Source organism: Apaloderma vittatum, unplaced genomic scaffold (genome assembly GCF_000703405.1).
Source record: "Apaloderma vittatum isolate BGI_N311 unplaced genomic scaffold, ASM70340v1 scaffold10031, whole genome shotgun sequence".
Lineage (NCBI taxonomy): Eukaryota > Metazoa > Chordata > Aves > Trogoniformes > Trogonidae > Apaloderma > Apaloderma vittatum.
The window spans coordinates 21982-37828 of NW_009698495.1; the positions used below are offsets into that span (position 1 = coordinate 21982).

At 37.1% G+C, this 15847-nt stretch overlaps 1 protein-coding gene across 1 annotated transcript in view; it reads right to left on the reverse strand.

Moving 5' to 3' along the window:
• Positions 1-15847, reverse strand: part of GPR64 (G protein-coupled receptor 64) — a 46613-nt gene that overhangs the window by 18427 nt on the left and 12339 nt on the right. The window contains exons 3-13 of the mRNA XM_009878038.1: positions 11184-11225; positions 10360-10392; positions 7636-7668; positions 6665-6706; positions 6325-6372; positions 5062-5135; positions 3688-3755; positions 2625-2664; positions 2459-2493; positions 1032-1114; positions 326-386 (exon numbers count right to left, since the gene is read on the reverse strand). Of these exons, the coding sequence (XP_009876340.1) occupies positions 326-386; positions 1032-1114; positions 2459-2493; positions 2625-2664; positions 3688-3755; positions 5062-5135; positions 6325-6372; positions 6665-6706; positions 7636-7668; positions 10360-10392; positions 11184-11225 (559 nt within the window). The remainder of the gene's footprint in view (positions 1-325; positions 387-1031; positions 1115-2458; positions 2494-2624; positions 2665-3687; positions 3756-5061; positions 5136-6324; positions 6373-6664; positions 6707-7635; positions 7669-10359; positions 10393-11183; positions 11226-15847) is intronic.

A 15847-nucleotide genomic window follows, 5' to 3' on the forward strand; every position in this document is an offset into this window, starting at 1 on the left:
ATCAAATTGGATATTTATGCTCTGGTAATAAATACGAATTCGGTAACATTTTGGGGGTTCTTACATTCTATTTTGCTGTAGTTGTTAACTAGCAAGTCCATAACTACCACTATAGCCTTTGCTGCCTATTCTGTAGCAAAAAACTGGAAGAGAAGGGAGGGGAAGGCAAGAGGGAGGAATGGAGAGGAAGCTATATACAAAAATGCCTGTTAGGTTGTTCTTGAGAAGTCCTTCCTGGCTACCACACTGCAACATGGAAGCTGACTCTACTAATGCATTAGGAAACTTAGGAAATAAGCAAGTTAAATTTTGTATTTATACTTACTACATTTTTAATTCATCAGCAGTCAAGGAGCAGTAATCCAGTGAAGAACAGCAGCACCGTTCTGAGATGACAAAGAAGCGTTAACCTTGTTTATCCTGAAGCATAAAATTTGCTAATACTGTTAAGTAGAATACGCAAATAACCACGTGTTTTATGTTTTTAAACAATTGTGTGCTTGATTTTTTTATGAAACAGTATTTGCAAAACATATCTTGACTGGTCAGAATACTGCAATACCCCCAGATTTTTGCTTAATGCCTGACAAGTACAGCGTTCTCCTTCAGTTTTTGTTAACAAGCCGCAATCCAAAACTACATGTTTTGAAACAAAGAGAGAAACGCTATGAATCATCACTTCATACTATCATGACATCACTAAGAAAGCTTGGCTACTTTACAAGCTTTTTAAATAAGATTGCCATTTTAGTAACACATTTACATTTTCAAGTAATTTTGCACCTGATCCTTTCAAATTCTGCTTTACTAATGTAGTTGACAATTTTATAATAAACTTCTTTAAACCTATTTCTATCTTCCCTCTCCTCACCCAAAAATCCCAAGACTGCATTTTTGATGTATTATATTGTTAAAAAAAATAATATCCAAAGATAAGTAACAATCTCTTAGCTACTTGGAGGTCACATGCAAAGATACGAAATTTAATCTGAAAGGGTAACTGATAAGACGCTGTTCAAAGCATAACTTACGAAGTTGGCTTTCATCTGCTTTGTCTGTTAAACTGCTTATATTCTCTTTCTCAGCCACCTTGATTATGAAATTGCAGTGTACACTATAATGAGAAGAAAAAGCTTCAGACTTAAGAAACATATCTGCCTTATCTTTACAGTGCATGAAACTAAGAAAAAATGCTAAGTGAAAGCACATTATCACAAATCCTAAGTGAAAGCACATTTTTTCTCTGCTCTTTTCAGATTTGGGAATATTTTTAATGCACATAAAATATTATGCAAGGCTAAACACAAGAGTAATACATCACTTCGTGGCAGCTTATTTTCTCTTTTCTCTACAGACACTGTTGATTCTTAAATGGGGTCCTCCTAATTAATGTTAGACATGGAAGAGTTGATAATTTTGAAACGATAATAACGTAATCTCCACTGGTACGGTAAAGAAACTCCAGAGAAGAATTTTGTCTTAGGTGGCTGTGTCGGTGTATATGAAAGCTCCATCACTTGGGGACTTTAGAGAGAACTTAAATGACTCACAGAAGCATGGAATTACACATTTACAGTTATGGTTTGATAATTTCAAACCCTGCCTAAAAAACCTAAGTAAGAATTGTTCATGTTCAGCAAAATCAAACACACAGATGAATGAAAAGACAACACATCAAAGATGAAGTGAAGCTTCTTTCCAGCTAATCAGAATGAAAAGAGCACCATAACTACTGCCAGTACATGACATTAGTACATCTATTACTATTTGAGTGTTTTGGACTTCTCTTTCATCCTAAGCCAGGAAGACAAATCCCAAATTCAAGTATTTGGGGAAATTGAATTCCACATTTTTAGAATACAGTGTTTCCAGGCTGAACAGGTTAAAGGGCCAGCAATTTACTGGTGAGTAGCAATTAGATTGACAGACATTATCTACATTTCAGGGTTTCCAGGACCACCTCGGTGGAGCACCATTCCGATACCCCATGGCTCCCAAACTCTGAACTGTTTCCCTTCTCAGGCTTCCCCTACCCTGAGGATGTCTGCGTTCCCAAGCCAAAAAAGAGCAACTTGGGACATCTGAAGCTATTTCCTCATAAAGATTGCATTGTATTCACAAGCTCTGGAATTTGGGTTGTCCCAAATCCCATAGCCTTACTGGTTAAGTTGCTGAGTGACTCAGCTAATACAAAGATGCAGAAGAAATATGGCAGTGCTTCACCAGAAGATTAATGAAAAGCAATACATTTTAGTTAAAAGTAAAATCTAAAATAAAAAAAAAGTCACTAATGCTAGAATAATGGGATCAGAATGTCTTTGTCAGCCTATACATATTTCTCCAGCCTGTTTCTCAAATTTACCTTCCTAGAAAATTTGGGTTTTCTTATGTTACATAGCCATTCATACGTGACATATCACAAGACAACATATGAGCATTTTAAAATTTAACAACAAACCTCTGGTTTTCAGCACTGCATTCCATAACAGAGGACTGTAATGACAAGGCAAAATAGAAAAAAAGTTGTTTTGTCAGGAGAAAACAGGACCGATACTTAGATAATGACATTATCAGAAATGTTGGAAAAAAGTTTTCCAAACAGTAATAACAATTAATAATCTTACCTCACTTACTGCTTGCAGAGTTTTGTTGAACTCTGAAATGCTTTAAAATAAAATGTTACCATTATGGAGGATTTCTAGTTATGTTTCTAAAGACAATTACAACAATATAGTGAAAAGAACAAGCAATTACTGAGAGGAAGAAAATAAATTCCATTTGATTAATAATTTTTCAAATTCATGCCAGTTCTAACATTGTAAAACCACTTTTCAAAGGATTAAACATTTTAAAAGTTGCCTTTTATTAGTCACTTCACATACTGTCATCACTTATTTTAACAGTGATCCACTTCTTTATTTTAAAGAGAAAGTGATAAATCTTAATGATGCCTTTTGGCAAGTCAGCATTTGTCACAGAATTCTAAATTTATAAGAAAAACCACAGAAGTAGAATGAGTTAAGAAATATGGATTTCTCCTACAAACAAGAAGACCTGCTCACCAATTACATCCTTTTGATTTTCAGGTTAAGTTTTGGGAACAGCACTAAATATTCATTCATTTGAACCTCTCCTTACAAAGATTGTGAAGGAAGAAACTACACCAAAATAAAAATACAGATAAGGTTCCAAGAATATGTATTAAAAACCATGCAGCTATGAAAGTTCTCGTAGTAATTTCCTACAAGATAGACCAAATTCCTGAAATTATAAAAATCATTTACTCATGAAGATCAGCAGCCAAACTGGCATTCTTGGTAATCCCCAGCTCAAGTCTTCAGGCTTGGTTTATGATTATGACTATGATCATTATTTACTATTACTATTATTAAGATCATCATTACAAAAACAAGGCCTTCAGGCCTTGTTGAGCCCCATGGAAAGTGAAAAGCCTGAAAGGAAATCTGCAAGTGTAGCATTTCCTAAAAGAAGCCCTTAAAAAGCCTCTAAGACTATCATAACCAATATGAAGTTATGTTAAAGAACAATAACTTACAGCTTCTGAAATTTTTAATTTATAAAGTGCAGGAATAATGCAAAGTGAAGAATCTGCTAACCATATAGAAGGTCTCACTTAATTCTCTTCAAATATAACAAAGATTTCAATCCTTATTCAAAATTACTTACCTCAGTTCTTGTGGGGTAGGTGCTGGAATCGCAATTGATTTTGTAACTTGACTGTTAGTGGTATTAATCTGTTTGAAGCAAATATTACACAGCTAAGTAAAACTTGTAAATTTTAGCCCTAAAAGAAACATGCTCATTTTACAGATTTTAAGAGTCTGAAATTCCAAAGATAAGAAGGTTATTTTCTCATGAATACACTTTAACAAATATTTATCATGACATTGTTGTCACAGCTTATGGAAGGAATTGGTCCATGTAGTATATACCAAATAACAGGATCTAACTTTTGAAAGATATGGACGAAAGGATATTTCATGTTGGAAAAAACCAAATTTGGCTTAGTTTGCAATGCAGACAGCTTAGACCAGCCACTGAACAAACTTTCTAACTGTAAGTGCAGCAATGAGACAAGCTCCATAACAGACATAAGCAGCAGACAACATAGAATCCTGGGAGTAAGAAGAACTGAGGTGAAAGACATGGTAGGAATGATGTAAATATATATGATCTAGCCTTAGGCCTGGGGGATACACTAAGGTTTATCTAAAGGCCCTTTATAGGCCTTTTATGTTCTGATTGCTGCCATTAGCACTTATTTTTACTTTCACGCAAGCAGCAAGCACCATGATGAAAATATCCTTTAATACACGTTGTATTGACAGTACCTAAGTACCTTAGTACCTGCTAAAAACGAAAAGTTTCAAGAGACAAGGTCCTTTACAAGCCAATATCCTTTTTTATCTCCCTTCAGTTTTCCATCTATATTGACAAAACATTCTCAACCACATAGTACTATCTCAATACCAAATAATCTATATGGTCCTTGCTTTGCATGATACCGTTCTCTTAAACTTGTGTTGTGTTGGGTAAGGGGGACACACGTGTGTCACACAGACCTACTGCAAAATTCGTAACTGATTAACCACATGCCAAAAAGCATAGAATGATATCATTTTTATGAGCGTCTCAACATGAATTATTCTCAGGATGCAATCCAACTTAATTTATACCCACACTGCAGCCTACATTAATCTCCAAAGGAAGATCCTGTATGCTGAAATGTAGATTCTTAATTAGGCAGTTCCTCTCTCCAGACTTCCCAGTGTTTCCCTGTTCTTTCAGTGGCTATCTAGAGAATACAGGCCCTTACTGTAGGAAGTTTACTTAGCTGGAATTATAAAATTTAGCTGCAAAGTAGCTGTTTTAGAGAGTAGATCCATCCACTGCAAATATTAAGTTGTACTGCAAACTATATGTGAAATAAAATAAAACTATGAAAAAACATACTAAGAATCATGTATGTATCAGTATTTTAAATGTAGACAAAGAAACACATTTCAACCTTCCTCACAATAAAGTTTGTGAAGAGACAACACTTACTATTTCTACATGTAATGATGTATCACTTTCTTCACGTGCCTGGAGTTTCACCTTGCCCACATAGAACACTAAAACCGAAAGGCAAAAAAGTTAAGAAAAACAATGTTAAACCACATGGTTTAAAGTTGAGAATTAAAAAATTCACTGTTTTGTGCTACAATAGAAGGAAAGAACACTTAAACTAGCTGTCCTGATCATTCACTATTTTTGCAATTCTTCTTCAAACTCTTCACTTACTATTTCCACAAATTAACTAGTCCAACAGCTCCATTATTTTCTGTATATTTAATTTTGCTGGCTGTCTATAAATTCCTTCTAGTCCTTTTTTATTTATTTCCAAATCAGAAAAATTTCACATTGCTACTAAGACAAATCTGACTCCTACAACAAGAATAAAACGTGTCGGTAAAGGGAAAGTGATACTCTGCAAATTATTCTCTTGGAGATTAAGGAACTTTCAGGATACCATAATTTAGAGCATCATTCAACAGTCTTTGAGAGGTAGTAGGCCCATTTTGAAGATAAAAAGGAACTTCTGCAGCACTTCTCTCCCCACAGCCACATAGTCAGTGCAGGCTATAAAGAAAGACCCTGACAGGAATGCACACATGACATCACCCAAACCATCCAGCAGTTTATACTGTCTCCACCACTAGGGAAGCTTTATAGAGAGGGGGACAGATATTTATTTTGCCTCTTTCTAATCTATAAGGTCAGCATATGGCTTCTTGATAGAACTGACTTGATTTTCTTAAGTATTTCTCACAGCAACATGTAACAACAAAATATCCGTTTACTACATTTTTGTTAACATACAAAAAGGGAACATCGCAGTCCTTTCCTTTTTCCTTTGTTGGTCTGTTATGTAATATTACACTTTTAAAATACATGTGCGCTTTAAAAATAGGTCTTCAGAACACTGTTTCAGCTTCTACCTCTAATACAGAGTTAGGCTCAATACGGCAAATGTTAGGGTCTACCACAGCATACTTTTTTTCTCAGGGTTTGTAAATCGTATCAGAAACTTTGATAAGAATCCAACAATCAAAACTACATAGGCTAAACGTTACTTTTAAGTAAAAATCCCCACGTTTTATACTAATATTTAGAAGTTACACAAAATCTCTCTAAATTCTTATGAAAATTTATTACAGAGGTAGCTTTTACATAGGAACTAGAAGTTGCCTCATTACTCAGAAAAATAAATTGCTGGACATGTGTTTTATGAGTAAAAAAATGACAAGGAAAGCCACTAACCTGAAAAATTACAGACAGATGTAGTGTTGCATAAAATGGTTCCTCCTGCTATAACTTTTTCTGGGAAAAAAAAACACAAAAAACATCTAGTGAGTAAAAAAGTTGAACTTTCAATCCAGTACTGAAAAACATACATGTCTACAGTAATTTCAATATTTTAATTGTACAGATCTTTACCTTTTAGAAATATTTCACACACTCTCTTCTCTAGAGCACTTACCACAACAGTTTCCAACAACATAGATCCTATTAAAAAAATCTGGGAGTAGATTTCCTGAACTCACATGCACACTTAAATTTTGAGAAGCATAAAAGACCAGTGGTGATAAACGAATCCTACCTGGGGTTATGGTCGAGTAATAATCAGTGGCATTAAGAGCTTCTGAAAAAAAAAAAAAGAAAGAAAAAAAAACAATTAAACCCAGAAGTTTTAAAATTAAGTTTTCGCATTTTAACTTAGAAAGCCTATGAAATATATGTCACAAAAATAAGTTTCCTGATTTCTACTTTAGACTTTGTATTCCCAGAATTGTAAACACATGACCATTTATAAGGGAATTGCGTTCTTTTCTGCATGGGAAGTGAAAAACAGCATTGAGAGTGAGATTCATCCAATCAAATGTGTATGTCCCCATAAAGAGCCAGTTCCTCTATGCTCAATATTATACAGTGTAGAATGTCGTGCTTTTAAGATGCAATTCCATTTAACCTGTTCTACATGGGCACTTCAGCAAAAGATGAATCATGTTCTGACAATTATTTCTGTCCATCAACTACAAATCTAGCCCATACAGAGACACATTGGAATCTGTACTGGTATAGATGAATTTAGTCCTTGTTTTCAAATCCAAAAAGGGGTACAAGTTCTTCAGATGTTCTATACTGGTATTATTTAGCAACTCACTGTAAGAACATGCATCATCTAAGTGTCTTTAAGGAATGGGGTGCACATTTTAGTTCTGTAAACTAATTTAAATAGTATCAGAAAGTATAGAAACCATCCTATCTATAGATATACCAAAAAACTACATACTTGCTAAAAATAGTTATGGTCCATTTGGGCTTTGGTAATCAATGGAGTATTTTTTTAAAAAAAAAGGAAGGTTAACAGTTGAGTGTCAATCAAAAGTGCTTAAAACCCTAACCACTCAGACTTAAAATATGGATTGGAAAAAAATACAAATCTTAGGAACATGTAAGAAAATAATTTAGACTAAACAAAAGCTAGTTATTAAAAAAGAGAAAAGCAAACTTCCATGAATGCAACAAACACCTCCCTTCAGATCTTACTCTCTTCATGCTAATTCTCACCTGTAGTTTGTGTAGTCTCCTCCGATGTCATACCTAAAGAAGAAAAATTCATAATGGTATAAACAATAAAAACAGAATACAAATCTAAAAAATCTAAAAAAATCTCAATCTAACAAAATCCAAGTAAGAGAAACATTAATAAAATCTTGCCTGAAGGATTAATAGGATAAGTGATAAAAGTAACAATAGAGGATTTCAGAAAAAAGCCACAAGAGAAAAAGAAGTAAAACCTGACTTAATATAATGTTTTATTTCTATAAATTTTGGAGAAAAATGATCAAGCAGGCAAAACTTCAAAAAGGACTTGAATGTAATTTATCTAAGTTCCATTTTGAGAACAACTGCAGTGCTTGTTAAGAATTTTCATATTATTTCAATATAAATACTTGAAAATAATGTTCACATTGTTGTTATACTATTCAAACAATGTGTTCACATTGTTGTATTATTCACAGTATTTTGAAATAATGTTATTTTTTCAAAAATTTGAGTATCTGAATACACAGACAGATAAGTTCCTTTTTTGGTTTCATTCTTTTAGAAGATGCAGATGAATTTCACATATCCAATAGCAGTATCTGCTTAACCTCAAGGACCTTTTCCTGCATGAACTCACAATGCTCATGAGAAGATAAAATACACTGGGTTTGGCAAACTGTCTCTCAAAAAAAAGCTATTTTTGCCAGTAAAATAGCTGAATAAAATAGAGGGAGGATGCAGCTTTTTTTTTTTCAGCTACATCAAAAGAAAAAAAAGGAAAACTGCATTACGACAATAGAAGAAAATTCAAAGATTGCTCAGGAAGGATATGCTTAGTAAGCATTTTTAGGTGTCAGTGCAGGAGTACAGAGTGGTTAGACGACCACGTTTTATCACTCCAATATGACATCTTAGGGACTTTTTTTTAAATAGGCCACTGCAGCTTCATAGCAAAAGAACGTTATGCTTTCCAAAACTGTTTACTAGAAGCATCGCTGTCATTAGTAGAAGCAATACCTTAAGTATAATAAAAAATTGGTGGCTCTGCATAAATATAGTTGTGTATCAAGGGAAAAAAGGAATGTAGTTCACAGAATCATAGAATCATTCAGGTTGGAAAAGACCCTTGGGATCATCAAGTACAACTACTAATCCTGCTCTACAAAGCTCACCCCTAAACCATATCACCCAAGACCACATCGCAACGACCTCTAAACACATCTGGGGAAGGTGACTCCACCACCTCCCTGGGTAGCCTGTTCCAATGTTTGACTACTCTTTCTGTGAAAATTTTTTTCCTAATGTCTAATCTAAATCTACCCTTTGGCAGTTTGAAGCCATTCCCTCTTGTTCTATTGCTAATTACCTGTGAGAGAGACCAGCACCAACCTCTCTACAACGTCCTTTCAGGTAGTTGTAGAGAGTGATGAGATTTCCCCTCAGCCTCCTCTTCTTCAAACTAAACAGACCCAGCTCCTTCAATTGCTCTTCATAAGATTTATTCTCCAGGCCCTTCACCAGCTTTGTTGCCCTCCTCTGCACTCGCTCCAGCACCTCGATATCTCTCTTGTACTGAGGTGCCCAAAACTGGACACAACACTCAAGGTGTGGCTTCACCAGCGCTGAGTACAGGGGGACAATCCCCTCCTTACTCCTGCTGGTCACACCATTTCTAATACAAGCCAGGATGCTGTTGGCCTTCTTGGCCACCTGGACACACTGTTGGCTCACGTTCAGCCACTCGTCCCTGGCTCATATTCAGCTCCAGGTCCCTTTCTCCGAGATAGTAAATTACAAGGAAAGGGAGCTTTTCTTTCCGATGTTTTTATTTCAGCCAGACTAGCCATATTGAGCCTCTTCAAAAATGCCTTCCTAACTCCACACTCAGAGTAAAAGCTAAGCATATTTGGTTCTTAAGCAACAATCCTGAAGACAACTGATTTTCTGAGGCAACTAACAAGCAGAAAAAATAGGAGGAATCGGAGTGAAAAGTAAGTGCTGACTTCATCTGTATTGTTTGGCTTGGTATAAGCTACAGCAAATACTGAATTGGCTGCAGTTGTTAAAGATGAACCATTCCCAGAGAAAGATTGTATTTATGAAAGAACAAAAAGCATGAGAGTTTGTGTCTGTGTTATTTCTTTTCTCCAGAGCACAGTATGTCAGAATATATTAAGCGAGAAAGCAACTGGCTTTCGCACAGCTATTTCTGTGTGTCTACATTCTTCATTGTTTAAAAATGCTTTTATAAATGATGTTCATTCCCCTGGTCCCAGAAGTTATTAGTGTCTCGTGTGTGTGTGTGTGTACCTGCACGAGTGCAGCACAGCACACGGCATGAAACGCCATACGCACATCTAGCTGCTCAGGTGGGAGGAGATGCAAGGGAGCTGTCTCACAGCAGTGCTCCTCTGCCACCTCTGCAAACTGGTCATTCTTGAGTTTACTGGGCAAAAGGCTCCTGACTGAGCGACTTACAAGTACTTCATATCCCCAAGAATCACTGCCACAAGCCATGAGTGATGCTGTAAGGTAAGCTATTTCATTACAAAGTACAACAAAGAAATTAGTTTTCTCTGCAAAAACTAAATAATGAAAACATCAAATGTTGGAACTCATTTACATGACAACTTTTCTGCACTACCTCACTTAAAAGCAGAAGATTTATCTATTATATTTTCTTACTTATATATTTACAGGAAATAACAAACATCACAGTAATCAGTGAAGTCCTGATTTTCTTACCAGAAACGGTTGTTTCAGCTGACTCTCCTGAATCTGCTGCTTTTGTTTCAGACAAAAAGAAAAAAAAAAAAAAGAGGGGGAAAAAAGGAACATAATGAAGTTTCAGACACATACATAACCATTCTCAGCAGCCCTTCCTTATATTATCAAAAGTTGACTGCATTCACCAGAAGAGGGCAACACTTGCCTATCAAAGAACACTTCCAGGTTGTCAAAACTAAAGACTTTTCAAGAAACACCAGTTTGCATTGTATAATGTTAAGAAAACAAAAATCGTTCACCCAAGATATGTACCACACTAGCCTGAAAGCCACATGCCTCAGTAGTCTGTTCTCTTTTCTATCCTGCAACATTCTATAATGTTGCTTACAACAAACTAATTATATTGTAAAGCCATTCCTACTGTTGTAGACAAGTCAGAGATACCAAAAGCCTCTGTGTTCTTTTGATTAAACATAGTAAGTAAGGAGTTTCTGAAATGCTAATCACTCATATCACTCCTTACTCCGACTATTTTTCTTGCCTTACTGAAAACTAGTAATAGCTTCCTTCCAAAGGATAAACTTAAATGTATTTTCTGCAGTGAAAGGGGAATTAGAGTCATCTCAGTGACCTTATTGGCATTTTCTCTAGAAAATTACTGATGCTATTTACACCACGAAATATGCTAATAAGCCACAAAAATTATGGAAAATTAATTTGCAAATATTTACAAATTCTTCACTAGCTCCGTGAATTAAGAAGTAACAGTAGTAGCAATCTTCCTACACGCTTTCTAAAATACAGGAACAATGGGAAAAAAATTAAACAGAGCCCTCAAATACCTGTCATCTGTTTTCTGCCAGGCAATGTAGCAGCAGTTTCAACTACAAAAGAAGAAGATGTTTTAGGAGAAGAAATTTTTGTATATACTTGAATACATGCATATATACACACACTTTTTAAAACTTAAAAAACTTAGATGTACAACTCACCTGAATTCAAACTGGCTTGCAAAACTACTTTGCATTCACTGAGTAACGGACACAGATTAGGCCAGAAGCCTCTCCATTGCCAGTGTTTTCAGAAACCCTTTCAGCACATTTGCTTGTGTGAAGATGAATTAGACTAAATAGCAACTAAAAATGTTACAGGTACATATAACTGTGCTTTCACACAGCTATTTTTGCAAAAATGTGGAAATGCTGATGAATTAGTCAAGAAGTTAAATTTTATTCATAAGAAGAAAAACAGAAAAATTAAACCAAAAAAAAAGCCCAAAAAACCCCAGGGGGCAGGAGAGCTGGATGACATGGCGATGCTGAGATGTACTTTGAGAATACATCTACAACATGACGTGCACATACATCACACAGACACTCACGTGCCCAAGAGTTGCACCACCAAAGAACATCACAACAGTGAGCAGATTGATCAGGCTGCCAGAAATGAAGCAGCTCAGGGAGACCTGGATTGGGAATGAAAAGATGAGCTATTTCTAGCTCAATGGGCCCATGAAACATGACTCAAGGGACACCTTGGGAGAAATGAAACATACAGATGGGCTCCTGATCAAGATGTGGATCTGACAATTGAAGTCATTGCATAGTCTACCCATGAACGTGAAAAATGCACCGTAATCAAGTGAGCCAAATGACAAAAGTCTCCCTGGAACAGAAGGTGGTGGTTGGGCTATCAATATGAGGCCTAGCAGATCAATTACATAAGACTGCTGCTGTAAACCTGCCACCAAGGCAAGTGCTAAGTGCTTCCCATGGTGGAGGCAACTAGCAGGTGGCTAGAAATGTTCCCTGCAGTCTATGCCACCCCCCAAAACATCATCCTGGGCCTTGAAAAGCAAGTGGAAACAGAGTGCAACACACCAACATAGAGGGGAGGCACTGTCACCTACTTCAGCACCCTTGATAGCTGAGACCCTGGCTGTTGGGGCAAGGAGGAAGAGATATTCTCTTCAAATCACTGAACCTAGTGGGACACACTAGCTACAACCAAGATGCAGGGCCACTACCCGGTTGAGGAGGAAGAGATACTTTATTTGAACCATCAGAGCTGGTGGGACAGTTTCTCCACAGTTAGCCCATCATTACCAAGGTGTTGGCATATTACACTGGTGCATACTGTGCTCACCTCTGCCACATGGCCCACAGGTCTTTGGAGACCTGGTTGTTGTCTAGGTTGCTGTAGAGCACCTTCACCACTGCTAATTTCTTCAGATACTGGACAAACTTTCTTCTTCCATCAGTGGTGGTCCACTTGCATCAGCGGTCTACAAGACCATCCTCAAACTCTGAATACAGCAATCAAAGTTCAAATCTCTGGGGGTCCTCCAGTAACCAAACAGTTTGGGGATGACACACAGAAAAGCATTCTGAGGCAGCAAATTTCTGGGTAGCAAGGTGTGTGGGAACATCTGGCCAGGTGCCTAGAGTTTTCACCTCTGAGGGCTGAGAGTTTACACCTGAACAGGCATGGAATCCAGTTGAAATGGCAGATCACTTTGCTTACACCAGAGAATCACAGAATCATCACAGAATGCTAGGGGTTGGAAGGGACCTCTAGAGATCATCTAATCCCACTCCTCCACCAAAGCAGGATCACCTACAGTAGGTCACACAGGAATGCATCCAGGCGGGTTTTGAAAGTCTCCAGAGAAGGTGACTCTACAACGTCCCTGGGCAGCCTGTGCCAGTGCGCTGTCACCCTCACACAGTGAAAAAGTTTTTCCTCATGTATTTTGTGGAACCTCCTATTCTCCAGCTTGGACCCATTGCCCCTTGTCCTGTTACTGGACATCACTGGGTGGAGACTTTTGCTGCTGTGTTGGGGCCTGGCCTATGCCTACCAGGCCTGTGCCCAACATCCTGAAAAGAGCAAGAGTGTCTCTGGATCTAAGAATATACAAATGGATGCTGTGGCTAAACCTGAGACACAACCCCAGCCATAACAGTCACTCCTGCAGTCAAGAGGAAACACTGGAAGTGGAAATTGAACCAGTTAGTGAAGGAGGAAGATCTTGAGGGGATGCAGGAAGATTCAAAAGAGGCAGCCTGTTCTGCAGCAGGACAGCCACAAGAACAGTAGGAGGAAGTGACAGACGTCATAAAAGACACAGAAATCACCCAGTATCTATTCCTGAGCAAGCTGTGAGATACGCACAGAGATTCTGGCTGCCCGCCAGGTAAGCAGATTACTGCCTGGTTGCTCCAGTGCTGGAATACTGGGGCAAATGATCAGGAGCAAGAGTATGTAAGAGCTTGAAGAGATGTAAGGAAATGTCAGTTAATTTTTGTTGAGTGTCATAGACTGCATGAAGCTAAAAGCAGCAACTCTGAAATATGGCAGGATGAACACATGGAAATCAGATTATTTGCACTATGTTTAATTTTTTAGGTATTTTCCTTGAAATTAACTGTTTTAGTTGATTTACATCCTGGATAGAAATTCTCTCTCAGAGAGAGAATACTCTAAGTAGAATAATATACATCCACTAAGTAAAAAGTGTAAGTAAAAAACTATACCTTCATACATATCAGCCCAGTGAATTTAAACTATTTCAGTAGAGACAAAAACAAGTTACATCAAACGTCTCATTCAAGACCGGATGCGAGATTCTGTAGGATCTCTGTAGGATTCTGTCTACAGAGAAATACAAATGGTCTTTCAACATCTAGCACTGTATGAACTTCACAGGTCATGAAAATTTGCCTATAACCTTAATTTTTGCTGTCAATTTTAAGGAAAATTAGGACTTCTCACTATATGGTAAGTCTGGTTAAAATACATGATCTGGTTAAAATACATGATCCTATAAGGTATGTGTTCTAGAGCTCTTATGTAGAAGTGTTCACACTTCAAGACTGTACAGTGATTAGGTATCCTGGCATCTATAAAATTACCTTCTTAATCTAATGGGGGTTTAGGGAAAACCCTTAAGATACTGACTTTAAATAATATGCAGAACTGAAGCAGTAGTCATGAAACTGTTCTGTATTGTTTAAACAGTCAATAGTTTTTTAAGGTAGAATGGGGTGAATAAAAATAATTCAGTCAATTCTACATGAAGTGGACTTTCGTCTAGAGAAGAATGTATCCCTCCACATGTGGGCAAACTGGCTTTCCTACTACAGGAAGTGAAGTCGATCTCTAAAAATTTACCTGCCACTGGTCCTGTCTTACTATGTGGTTAGCACCTTGTACAAAAGCCTTTCACGAAACTAAATTCTCAAAAGGAAGCCACCTCTCCAAGTATGCAGCATTTCACAGAGAAAACCATCACAGTACTTCTTCTCCCCACTAAAAAAAATTTAAAAATCGGCCAGAGGAATCTGACCTTAAGGTCTTTCTCACATACTCTTGAGGAGTCAGTGTAGACATAGCCACTGTAAACAAACTGCATTTCGCATCTTCCAAAGCGCTTCAACCTGTTTTCTGAATTTTTGAGAACACAAGCAGTATCCTGAGGCAGGTAAGAAAACTGTCCATCAATATATTTTGTACTGTAGGTTAGTACAAAGACAATGAACTCTAAAAATGCCAAATGTTTTTAATAACAAACCCAGCAGTATAGGGAGCAAAATAAGCTCAACACAAGCCATGAATACAGAGCTGGGAAATGCAGCAAGTGATGATGGCACACATCATCTGAGGGGCACTCTTTTCTGGACACACATCTAACCATGACGTCTCCTACAGCACAGTATTAACATGCATACAGGTGCTAGAAATTATTTCTGAGAATGAGACGTCACCAATTAAGGTGCAATATTAAGTTCATTAATCAAGTCTTTTATCAGAAACACCTCTGTATACAGAAAGGGGGAAGGAGGAAAGGCTGTCACATATTCTTGAATTTCGTTTACATCTGTCAACCCTCCTCCTTTGTTGTGCTTATGAACTACAAAAGGAAGTGAATGGGGTTTATTTGGAGAAGGATTAAAGTGCAATCTAAAATATCCCTAAAGCTGACATGTGAAAAGGGAAGTAAAATAACTCAAGGTGTGCTAGTTACAAGCTGACGGAAAATTTATTTCCTTTAGGTGGCTTACTATCAATAAGAACAAGGAAATCTTTACTTATATGAAACTTCATTTTACATGTTCCATGCACTTCTGTCTGCAACACTGTTAGCAAACGCACATACCTAATATCCCATTCCAAAACAAGCCATTATATACTGTAGTAATACTTTTCTACATTTTGTCTAGTAGAGAACATCCCTGAGGATCCAAACAGCAAATAAATAGGCAACTAACATTATTCATTATTTTTCTTCACTTTTAATGAAAGGGAGACAGAACAGGTTGCCATAAGAACTGTTCTTTTCTGTAGGAAAAGGCAGCTCCATTAAATGAGATAAGCACCAGTTTCTGTTACTAACATACATCACTAGAAACAAGAGCAGCAAGCCCCTTATTGACTTCATATCACTTCATACTATTGCGACAGAAATAGCTAGCTAAGTCAAGACTGGAGAATCCCATTGTGTAGG